The sequence below is a fragment of the Chiloscyllium punctatum genome, chromosome 39, assembly GCF_047496795.1.
Source record: "Chiloscyllium punctatum isolate Juve2018m chromosome 39, sChiPun1.3, whole genome shotgun sequence".
In the NCBI taxonomy this organism is placed as follows: Eukaryota; Metazoa; Chordata; class Chondrichthyes; order Orectolobiformes; family Hemiscylliidae; genus Chiloscyllium; species Chiloscyllium punctatum.
Genome location: NC_092777.1, coordinates 62,645,372 through 62,658,230, shown reverse-complemented (window position 1 = coordinate 62,658,230; position 12,859 = coordinate 62,645,372). Strand labels below are relative to the sequence as shown.

Genomic DNA, 12,859 nt, shown 5'->3' with positions numbered 1-12,859 from the left:
GTATTTATAATGTAAAAGTAGAGCTGCCTTCTGAGTGCTTGTAGCTACTTGTTCAATGAGTCAAAAGGGTAGAGTGTTTTTTAATAAAACAACAAACTTCTGGGGCCCCTTGTGATGCAGTGGTAGTGTCCCTACCTCTGGCTCAGATCCAAAATGTTTCTGGAGATTAGATTCCCTACCGTGTGGAAACAGGCCCTTCAGCCCAACAAATCCACGCCAACTCTCCGAAGAGTAATCCACCCAGACCCATTTCCCTCCAGCTATTGCACCTAAGACTATGGATAATTTAGCATGGCCAATTCACCTGACTTGCACGTTTTTGGAATGTGGGAGGAAACCCACACAGACACAGGGAGAGTGTGCAATCTCCACACAGACAGTCATCCAAGGCTGGAATTGAACCTGGGTCCCTGGCACTGTAAGGCAGCACCACTGAGCCACTATGCCACCCTTCTCCGTATAAACTGATATAAAAGAGTTGGCTTCTAGTGACACTGCCCCTTCTGGGCAGCATGTTATTGTTTGCATGGGTGGTGGCCCATATCATCTTTGCTTCCACAATAATAGGAATTAGTTCAACATTCCTAAATACTTCATACAGTCAATCTTCAGTGCCTTCAATTAATGAAAGGGACTTCTCTTCAAGCTTAAGTCAGCCAACTCTGAGTAGCTACTAATGCAGAAAATATCCCAGGAACATGGATTAAAAAATCAAAATTTGTAAGATCTTGTTATGATCTTTTCATTGCAATTGTTATGAACTTTGATCCATTATGAGCTGCAGGGTCCACTTTTATAACAGGAACTTTCTATGTAAACAGGTCGCGCTGTTATTACAGCCTCCCACCTTTAGTGGTGCTCTTGCGCCATTGTTTGTGGCTCATGACTCTCTCACCCACCTCCAAACTCCGGTCTTCCAACCAGCCCAACAGTTGAGCTTCACAAAGTCTGCCCAATCTCTGTGGATTCCCTGTGACACCTTTCCGGATGGTGTACTGTTTATGGGATCTGCCATATATTATCTACTGCTGCTGCCGCTGCCATATTTACAGAACATAGAACATAGAAAAATACAGCGCAGTACAGGCCCTTTGGCCCTCGATGTTGCGCCGATCCAAGCCCACCTAACCTATACTAGCCCACTATCCTCCATATGCCTATCCAATGCCTGTTTAAATGTCCATAAAGAGGGAGAGTCCACCACTGCTACTGGCAGGGCATTCCATGAACTCACAACTCGCTGAGTAAAGAATCTACCCCTAACATCTGTCCTATACCTACCACCCCTTAATTTAAAGCTATGCCCCCTCGTAATAGCTGACTCCATACATGGAAAAAGGTTCTCATGGTCAACCCTATCTAAAGCCCTAATCATCTTGTACACCTCTATCAAGTCACCCCTAAACCTTCTTTTCTCCAATGAAAACAGCCCCAAGTGCCTCAGCCTTTCCTCATACGATCTTCCTACCATACCAGGCAACATCCTGGTAAACCTCCTCTGCACCTGTTCCAGTGCCTCCACATCCTTCCTATAATATGGCGACCGAAACTGCACACAATACTCCAGATGCGGCCGCACCAGAGTCTTATACAACTGCAACATGACCTCAGGACTCCGGAACTCAATTCCTTTACCAATAAAAGCCAGTACGCCATATGCCTTCTTCACCGCACTATTTACCTGGGTGGCAACTTTCAGAGATCTGTGTACATGGACACCAAGATCCTTCTGTTCATCCACACTACCAAGTATCCGACCATTAGCCCAGTACCCCATCTTCTTGTTACTCTTACCAAAGTGAATCACTTCACATTTACCTACATTGAACTCCATTTGCCACCGTTCTGCCCAGCTCTGCAGCTTATCTATATCCCGCTGTAACCTGCCACATCCTTCCTCACTGTCAACAACTCCACCGACTTTCGTATCATCCGCAAACTTGCTCACCCAACCTTCTAGCCCCTCCTCCAGGTCATTTATAAAAATGACAAACAGCAATGGTCCCAAAACAGATCCTTGCGGAACACCGGTAGTAACTGCACTCCAAGATGAACCTTTACCATCAACTACTACCCTCTGTCTTCTTCCAGCCAGCCAATTCCTAATCCAAACCTCCAACTCACCCTCAATGCCATACCTCCGTATCTTTTGCAGTAGCCTACCATGGGGAACCTTATCAAACGCCTTACTAAAATCCATATAGATCACATCTACCGCTTTCCCCTCGTCCACCTCCTTAGTCACTTTCTCGAAGAATTCAATAAGGTTTGTGAGGCACGACCTGCCCTTCACAAAACCATGCTGACTATCCTTGATCACATTATTCCTATCCGGATGTTCATAAATCCTATTCCTTACAATTCTCTCTAAGACTTTGCCCACAACAGAAGTGAGACTCACCGGCCTATAGTTACTAGGGTTATCCCTACTCCCCTTCTTGCTATCACATTTGCTATCCTCCAGTCTTCTGGCACTATTCCTGTAGACAACGAGGACATAAAAATCAAGGCCAATGGCTCTGCAATCTCCTCCCTTGCTTCCCAGAGAATCCTAGGATAAATGCCATCAGGCCCAGGGGACTTTTGTATTTTCACCTTTTCCAGAATTTCCAACACCTCTTCCCTACATACCTCAAAGCCATCCATTCTAATCACTTGTGACTCAATATTCACATCAGCAACAGTGTCCTGTTCCTGAGTGAATACTGACGAAAAGTATTCATTCAGTGTCCCCCCAATCTCTTCAGCCTCCACATGCAACTTCCCACTACTGTCCTTGACTGGACCTATTCCTACCTATACCTATTTCTTGTATTACAGCTAATTGCACTCATTTAAAACTGAGATGCGGAGAAATTTCTGCTTCCAGAGTGTAGTAAATATCAGATATTCTTGACCCAGAAAGAGTTGTGGAGGCTAGATCATTGAAAGTATTTAAAGACGAAGGAGGTAGATCTTTGAAATGTCAAGGAGTTGAGGTCAGTGAGGAGCTTGCACCAAAGAGGAGTTGAAGCCTGGGGAAGATCACCTGTGATCTTACTGAATGAGAGAATGGGGGGAGTGGCAGGCTTGAGGGGACAAATGGCCTCCTCCTGCCCCTATTGCTTACATTCTACTCCCTTTGGGTCCTGGCCCTAACTGACTGCTTTATCTTACCTAATGATAGGCCCATGTGAGTGTTAGGGTCAGGGAAAGGGAACATACAGAATTGGAAATCACTCTGTTTGTAACAGGAGTGCGTGTTACTGTTTACAAGGCTTGAGTGACACAAGTTGCTGGCAATTAATCCATTCAGAATCTTTCACAGCAAACAAGAAGAAATAGCTGAAGCAAATCACTTCCCAGTCTCTCTGACCCAAGATTTCCCAGAGATGTTTCAAAATTGGACCAGTGTGTCACTTTTAGTGCGAGAATCAAATTCTTCCTCCAAAATGTCCACACCACCCACCCCCCTCACTTTCGAAACACTATTGGGTACAAAAACGTTAATAGGCTTCCCTGGAAATGAATCAGACAATATATTCGCAAGCTTATTTTGAAACACAAATATTTAAATAATGCAGCAATGAGTATCAGCCATGGATTGCTGTGACAAGTGTCTCGTATTCAGAAAATAATGAATTCAAACCCAGTTTATTAACCTGACCAACAGTGCAGTACTGAGGGAATGCTACAATGTCGGAGCAGCAAGCAAGGGGAGAGTTATTCTCAGCTGGTGCAAGAATTGAACCTACACTGTTGGCATCACAAACTAGCTGTCCAGCCCATAAGCTAACCAACCTCCAACTCCCCAGAATTACCAACTGGACAAATCGAGTAACAGGTCAAAAACTCAATAAGCAAATGTTTGTTTTAAATGAACACTTACCTGGTCAAAAAAGACTTTCCAGTGCTTTCGGAGTCAGTGATGTACATATAGAGGGGAGAGAAAAGCAGAATAAGACCAGCTCACAGTAACACTTATACATTGCATTCTGGTCTACTCAATATAAATAACACTATAACAATATAAATAAATGCAGTGTAGCTAATACACATATGATACATCCTGGTGCAGCCAGTAAATATAACACATTCCTAATGATATTACACTTTGCAGAAATGTTCTGATTTGAACTTGATGGAACTTGTGCAGTAAAACAAATCGAGAATTTTGAGCTTACATTTGGGGAGTTTAATGATTCAAACTTTTCAGAAGAACTTCTTAGGTAAAATAACATTTTGACATGTATTGCTTAGGTCGACAGAATACCCTCTCCTTTAATACTGGCCAAACAACAACTTACGTTTATATAACACCTCCAATTTGTTAAAAACCCGCAAGTGAAGGTTTATTGTACGCACTTTCCACTTCTCAAGCTGCATGCCTTGTTATATTTAGATTAAAGTCTTTAATTTAACTGGTACAATTCAGGCAAGGGGGAGCTGATGAGTGTTGGCTGTGATGACCCTATGGTTGAATAGCTGGCCACCTTTCAGCATTAAGTTCTTGAGTAGAAGAACATGTGGATCAGAGTAGTTTGGAATATAATCATTGAATCCCTTCGGTGTGGAAGCAGGCCCTTCAGGTTCACACTAACTCTCCAAAGAGCATCCCAGAGCCACCTCTCTACCCTTGCAATCCCCCATGGCCAATCTACCTGACCTATACATCGTTGGGACTGTGGGAGAAAACCCACACAGACACGGAGAGAATGTGTAAACTCCACACAGATAGTCACTTGAGGCTGGAATTGAACCCGGGTCCCTGGCACCGTGAGGCAGCAGTGCTAACCACTGAGCTATCATGCTGCCCACCCACCCTTCTGCCCCCATATCCAGTTCAATCCAACATAGACGTCACACTGATGAAGGATCTAATTGATCTAAATGCTTTCACTTGCCTTAATGACAACAATTCCTGCGTCTATAATAACCCGCTGTCAGTGTTACTAATGCAGCACCAGACCATCCTCAAGAAACCTACTCCCATGTTGCTAAGATTGTATCTCAGCCCCTCACTAACTGCTCTGTCCTGGACAAATCCGATCCATCTGCTACATTCTTAAGAATTGAAGAAGTATCTCAGATTGTATATGGTTCTCCTCAGAAGCCCTTTACATTAAGCTGCAATTATGATATTTTCTCCAGAGTCTGATCCGTATCAGGGTTTGTGCTGTTCAATAAAGATCAATGGCAGATATCCAAACTCTCCATTGCCACCTCCCTATTGGTAAACAGGGGTCAGGATATAAACATAGCAGTGAGCTTGTGGGTGTCAGCAATATTGCCTCTGAATCAGAAGGTCGTGAATTCAAACTCAACTCTACAAACTTCAGAGTCTGATCTCAGCAGATACCCTACTGAGGGAGTGCAACACTAGCAGAGGTGCTGCCTTACAGATATTAAGTTGAGGTACCCTTTCAACATTTGATAAGACTATTTTGAATAAAAGCAAGGGGTTTTCCTAGTGTCCTGGCCAATAGTTACCTTTCACTCAAGGTAAAGCAGGTTATCTGGTCATTTCCCTCATTGCTGCTTGTGGGATCTTGCTGTGCCCAATTGGCTTCCACCTTGCACACAATACAGCAGCAACAACAGTTGGCTGCAAAATGCTTTCAAATGTCTTGAGGTTGTGAGAGGCGCTTTATAAATGCAAATTAATTCCTTCCTTCTTAATGTTGAAGTGGTCACTGTCAGCTTGAGAGGTGACCCAAAGCCTGCAATGAGCTGCTATGGTCCCAGGCTCCAGATTGACAGCTCAAAGATGGGCAGAGAAGTGGCAGATGGAGTTTAATTTGGATAAATGCGAGGTGCTGCATTTTGGGAAAGCAAATCTTAGCAAGACTTATACACTTAATTGTAAGGACCTAGGGAGTGTTGCTGAACAAAGAGACCTTGGAGGGCAGGTTCATAGCTCCTCGAAAGTGAAGTCGCAGGTAGATAGGATAGTGAAGAAGGCATTTGGTATGCTTTCTTTTATCAGTCAGAGTGTTGAGTGCAGGAGTTGGGAGGTCATGTTGCAGCTGTACAGGACATTGGTTAGGCCACTGTTGGAATATTGCGTGCAATTCTGGTCTCCTTCCTATCGGAAAGATGTTGTGAAACTTGAAAAGGTTCAGAAAAGATTTACAAGAATGTTACCAGGGTTGGAGGATTTGAGCTACAGGGAGAGGCTGAACAGGTTGGGGCTGTTTTTCCTGGAGTGTCAGAGGCTGATGGGTGACCTTATAGAGGTTTATAAAATTATGAGGGGCATGGGATAGGGTAAATAGGCAAAGTCTTTTCCCTGGGGTCAGGGAGTCCAGAACTGGAGGGCACAGGTTTAGGGTGAGAGGGGGAATGATATAAAAGAGACCTAAGGAGCAACTTTTTCACACAGAAGGTGGTACGTGAAAGGAATGAGCTGCCAGAGGATGTGGTGGAGGTTGGTACAATTGCAACATTTAAGAGGTATTTGGATGGGTATATAAATAGGAAGGGTTTGGAGGGATATGGGCCGGGTGCTGGCAGGTGGGAATAGATTGGATTGGGATATCTGGTCGACATGGACGGGTTGGACTGAAGGGTTTGTTTCCGTGCTGTACATCTCTATGACTCTATGTTGAAGCTGCCTATATCTGCCAGTGACTCACAGTCTGCACTGAAGTCTGAGCTGAGGACACCATCAGACTCCATTGTGAAGACCACATGGGTTGAACAGCTGAACACTCACTCATGGGCCTGACAGGGGATTGGTGGAGCACAGACTTTGTGAAGCCAAAGTTCAGCATGGGTCAGATATGGTGAAAATAAAGTGGGGCTGGTGGAACATTTGCCACACACTCCATGGGACAATTCAAAGTGAAAAGTAGACCAGTGGCTATAATATACTAAACATGACAAGGGTCTTAGGAAGATTTTGCTTCCTCTTGTCTGAATGTTTGTGCTGACAATGTCTTGTAATGACTGAAATCGAAGGTCAGGACATTAAATGTTACTCTTTGACAAAGGAATGCACTTTGAGATTAACAGAAACATTACTGATAATTAATGTTTCCACACTTCATTTTCATCTTCGTGCAAGGATACTACTGGGACAGGGGAGGGTGAACAATATCACAAACAGTCACTAAATGGACACTGCCATGTGCCACGTCAGGTTGTGAATGGTGGCAAGCTATTCGACCATAGTGGGCATCGCACCCGACGTCGCACGTTAAAACAGGGGTCACCAAGTAGAGATTAAGAGTGAGAACCCTGATCAGCTTACCCCCTTTAAAGGACAGATACGGAAGAAAACTGAACAGCAAATCCCACAACCTCCCCCTGTCCCCGTGTAACTGTTTAACTCAGCATCAGTGTAGATTTCACTTGCCTCGGTCTAGCCCAGCAATATCAGCAGCTGATGACAAGGAAGCAGGAGGCACTTCTATGTTCACGTGTTAGAACCAGCCATCCATCCCCCTCCCGCCCCCCCCCATACAAACTGGCTGAAAGCATTATAATGCAATCAATAAACATCATTCATTTGAGAACCCGTATGTAATAAATCACACGCAGAAATCAATTACAATAACATCCTTTTGTTGCTGCAGCTTTTCCTAATATTAAGTGGGAAGAGTTTAATTCCAGCTCCCTGTTACATTGCTGACGACTTAGCTGTAACACTAATATCACTGCCACAGTGTACAAAGCTGGAGAGGGCTCTTGTTACACGGTGGTAGTGTTCCCGCCTCTGGAGTAGAAGGTGTTGCGTCCCACCTGTGCTAGGGGTTTGTCATAACACCACTTACAGGTTGTTTTAAAATACTCATAAAGCTGGAGACACGGATTATCCCAGTAACATATCGCTCAGTGTTGTATCATTTGAAATTCCCCTTCCGCCACTTCTCTCCCACTTTTTCCCACTATGACCCAGTTCAGGGGTGGAAACTGTCCCAGACCCTTGGTGGGAGGATATGCACAAACTTTATTACAGGAGGGCAGGGGAGGGGAGGGGGGCTTGTAGCTAGTGCTGCATTGGAGCTAGTGATGCCCCCCCCACCCACCCTCAGACACACTCCCCCCCCCCCCTCCCCCCCCATCCCCCTCAAGTCCCGACTCACACTTTGGGAAGCACTGTCCTCCATTCAAACCCAACAAGTTTAGAGTTTAGAAATGACATCATGTTTCAAATATCTTTAAACAACATTGTTAAAGATCCACAGTTCTCATAAAAGTGAAACTTTATTCCAGTTGGCACTGGTGCACTCAGACACATTGATGTATGATAGTATTGTAGCCAAAAATCACACACAGTTCCCCTGGCTCCCCGAGCAAAAAAAACAAATGTTTGCCAAAGACACTTTCCTGACTACGGCATTCTTTTATATAGAAGATACATAGAGACAGCGGTAGACGCGGAGACTGAATGAAGATACAAAAGTGGTGCACATAATTAAACAAACATATCCACGGAGAGATTCGAAAACATGAAAACTGTGGAAGACACACAGGCTTCAGAGAAACATTCAAGCAGAATGGGCCAGGCACAGGTGCCCGCGTAGAAAAAGGGTCATGGACGCATAGACTCCAATGGGAAGCACAGCTAGAACAGGGAGTGGGAACTCACCTCCATCAGGGAGGTAAAAACAATGACTGCAGATGCTGGAAACCAGATTCTGGATTAGTGGTGCTTTATTCCTGATGAAGGGCTTTTGCCCGAAACGTCGATTTCGAAGCTACTTGGATGCTGCCTGACCTGCTGTGCTCTCCCAGCACCACTAATCCAGAACTCACCTCCATCAGCTACATACATTTACAGGGAAACAGCGCGGGCACACACAATGAGTAATTTTGCAATCCCAACCATTCCCAGGTACCACAAATCACTCGTTCCAACAGATCTCAGCGTTTTGTTCACGATTCACCCACCAAGAGCAACAGCTCATTCTAAACTTCCAGACTCTTAACATCCAAACAGGTTAATCCCGAAAGTGATTAGGGTGGGTTACCTGGGGGACCAGGACTGGATTTCTGAGCTGTCTGTTTGGACACCCCTAGTGCAACAGAGACAGATGGAAATGTAGGCAAAGCAAGAAAATGAATGACTCAGACAATCGGGAGATGGGGCAAAGCAATAGGAGGATATATTGAAAAGCGCAGAAAAACACTTAGAAAGGACGTGAGAGACACAGAAACGCTGATACACAGAGGGACATTATCACACTAACACTCACAGGGGGATACTATCGCACTGACTTTGCCTCAGACATTCGGACGGAGCGACACCAACACTGTCACAGACACTGGCATTAACAGAGGAACATGCGTCCACTGAAGACATAGGGACATTGTGTCGGGCCACAGATACTGGGGCACAGATTTATACAGAGAGTTGTAAACAGGCAAATTGTGAAAGATCCAGAAAGAATTATAGAGCAAGATCAAAATGGAAAGGAGGCTAAAAGGAATAATGCACAGACACAGTGACAGTGGGGTTATAAAAACATATACAACAACGAAAACTCTACACATCAGTCATCAAAGCACCCAGGGACATTAAAAAATACTCACACAGAGACGGGTGACACAGACAATTACACCAACAGATACACTAACATTGATTTGCAGACATACTGACCCTCACAATCTCACCCCCTCAAACTCAAGACTGTATAAACCCTCTCTCACAGCCTCCCACACACAGAGACACACACACGGGCACTGTTACAGACACTGACACTGACCCACACTGACAGTGACACAGAGACACTGACACAAACACACACAAACACAGAGACACTGACACTGACACTGACACAGAGACACTGACAGATACACACAGACACAGACACACACTGACACAGATCCACACTGACACTGACACAGAGACACTGACACAGACACACACTGACACAGAGACACTGACACACACTGACACAGACACAGAGACACAGACCCACACTGACACTGACACACACAAACATAGAGGCACTGACCCACACTTACACTGACTCAGAGACAACTGACACAGACACACACAAACACAGACACTGACACACACAGAAACAGACACACACTGACACTGACACACACTGACACTGACACAGAGACACAGACCCACACTGACACTGACACAGAGACACTGACACAGACACACACAAACACAGAGACACTGACACACACAGACACAGACACAGAGATACAGACCCACACTGACACTGACTCAGAGACATTGACACAGATACACACTGACACAGACACACACTGACACTGACACACACAGACACAGAGACACTGACACAGACACACACAAACACAGAGACACTGACTCACACTGACACAGAGACACTGACACAAACCCACACTGACACTGACACAGAGACACTGACACTGACACTGACACACACAGACACAGAGACACTGACACAGACACACACTGACACAGACACACACTGACACAGAGACACTGACACTGACACACACAGACACAGAGACACTGACACAGACACACACTGACACAGACACACACTGACACAGAGACACTGACACTGACACTGACACACACAGAGACAGAGACTCTGACCCACACAGACACTGACACAGACACACACTGACACAGAGACACTGACACAGATATAGAAGCAGAGCCGAACTTACATCCTCGGTACCCAGAGGCAGTCCCTCGCTGCTCCCCAGTTCCACGATGCCGTCTCCCTCCGGGTTCCCAGAGGCCGGGGGCTGCGAGCTGCCTGGCTCCGTCTCTCCCTCCTCCATCCCGCCTGGAGCCCGCGATCAGGCTCGCTCTCCGGCCAGAGGCTTCTTCATTGTCCCCCCCTCACTCAGGGCCCTGTGGGTCACGAAGGAGCAGAGAGTCAGAGCCAGACCCAGGACAGGAACAGAGACCTGGGACAGACCCGGGACAGGACAGATACCCGGCAGTGAGACCCGAGACAGACCCGGGACAGACCCGGGACAGGACAGATACCCGGCAGTGAGACCTGGGACAGACCCGGGGCAGGACAGAGACTTGGGACAGGGACAAGGACCAGGGACTGAGATCCGGGACTGACCCGGGACAGGGGCAGAGACCTGGGACAGGGATAGAGACCCGGCAGTGAGACCGGAGACTGACCCGAAAGTGAGACCCAGGAGTGATTTGGGACAGACCTGGCACAGGGACCCGGGACAGATACGGGATTGACCCGGGAATAATGCGGGATTGGCACGGGGACCCAGGCTTGAATTTTGGGGTTAAGTTGTTTCGCCTGAACCTGGTGGATCCTGAGAGTTACAGGTGGAGCGCGATTTAAAAAGTCACCGTCTGTTCAAGTAATTCTTTTAAAAAGTTCTTTTTCCGGACAGTTTCAGACTGAGCCAACCCGGGCCAGCCGGGGGCTGCACACACCCCGCTCCGGGATTCAGACCCAAACCCAGACCCAGGCCCGGGACAGACCCGGGACAGGGACCCAGACCCGGACCCGGAGTCATCGGGGTATCCCCCGCCACAGGGGACCCGGACCGGCCCAGCGGGGTTTCACCCCCATCCCCACCCACACCCCCACCCTCACCCTCACCCTCATCCCCACCCCCAGCCCTGCCCTCACCCCCAACGCTCACCCCCACCCACGCCCCCACCCAAACCCTCACCCCCCACCCCCAACCCTAACCTCACCCCCACCCCCACCCCCAACCTCACCCTTCACCCTCACCCCCCACCCCCAGCCCCACCCTCACACCCCACCCTCATCCCCAACCCTCACCCCCACCCCCGCCCCCACCCAAACCCTCACCCCCCACCCCAACCCCACCCCCACGCACACCCTCACCCCCCAGCCCACCTTCACCCCCACCCTCACCCTCACCCCCACCCCCACCCCCAACCTCACCCCTCATCCTCACCCCCACCCTCACCCCACCCCAAACCCCACCCCCACGCACACCCTCACCCCCCACCCTCACCCCCACCTTCACCCCTACCCTCACCCTCACCCAGTCACCCTCACACCCACGCTCACCCCCACCCCCACCCTCACCGCCACCCTCACCCTCACTCTTACCCACACCCTCACCCCCACCCTTACCCCCATCCTCACCCCCACCCTCACCCTCACCCCCACCCTCACCCCTACCCCAGCCCCCACCCTCACCCCCATCCCCACCCCCACCCTCACCCACTCACCCCCACCCTCACCCTCACCTACTCACCCCACCCCCGCCCCTACTCACACTCTCACCCCAAACCCCACCCCCACCCTCACCCCATACCCAACCTCACCCTCACCCACGCACCCCCACCCCCATCCTCACCCTGACACCAACCCTCACCCCACCCTCACCCTCACCCACGCCCTCACCCTCACCCCCACCCCCACTCTCACCCTCACCTCAACCTCACCCCACCCTCACCCACACACCCACCCTACCCTCACCCCCACTCCATCCTCACCCTCACCCCCACCCTCACCCCCTCCCCACCTACCCACATCCCCACCCCTCCGTTCCCACTCCCCCTCCCTAAGCCCCCACCCCTTCCTGCCGCGTCCCACCCCCCTCTCTATTCCCGCCCTCACTTTTTCCGCTCCGTCCCTCGCCTATACCCCCTGCCAGCCCCCCACCCTCCCCTTCCCCACCCCTATCCCACTCCGTCCCTTCCCCTCCCCATTTCCCACTTGTCCTGGTGCCCCCCCCCCCCCTTGGTCCCCGAATGGGATCTTGCCCCTGGCTGGCAAGCGGTACCTGTTCTGGGCGGACTCCGTCCCAGCTCGGCTCACCCCCCCCCCCCCCCCCACTCTCTCTCTCTCTCTCTGTCTCTCTCCCTCTGTCTCGCCGTTTCTCTCTCTCTCTCTCTCTGAGTTTCTGCTTCTCGTTTCAATCCTGCCACACGCAGACAGCGAGGAATCCAAAATCCAACCGG

General features: G+C 48.8%; 1 protein-coding gene across 6 annotated transcripts in view; it reads right to left on the bottom strand.

Moving 5' to 3' along the window:
• rhbdl3 (rhomboid, veinlet-like 3 (Drosophila)) overlaps nucleotides 1–12,711 on the bottom strand; it is a 65,589-nt gene extending 52,878 nt beyond the window's left edge. For 2 of the 6 annotated variants that reach the window (XM_072558919.1, XM_072558918.1), the window contains exons 1-2: nucleotides 10,603–11,431; nucleotides 3,869–3,892 (exon numbers count right to left, since the gene is read on the bottom strand). In XM_072558919.1, the coding sequence (XP_072415020.1) occupies nucleotides 3,869–3,892; nucleotides 10,603–10,719 (141 nt within the window). In that variant the 5' untranslated portion in view covers nucleotides 10,720–11,431. Of the gene's footprint in view, nucleotides 1–3,868; nucleotides 3,893–10,602; nucleotides 11,432–12,681 lie in introns of those variants that run through there. The other 4 variants (XM_072558915.1, XM_072558914.1, XM_072558917.1 and 1 more) reach the window with 4 other exon arrangements.
• Nucleotides 12,712–12,859: the final 148 nt, after the last annotated feature.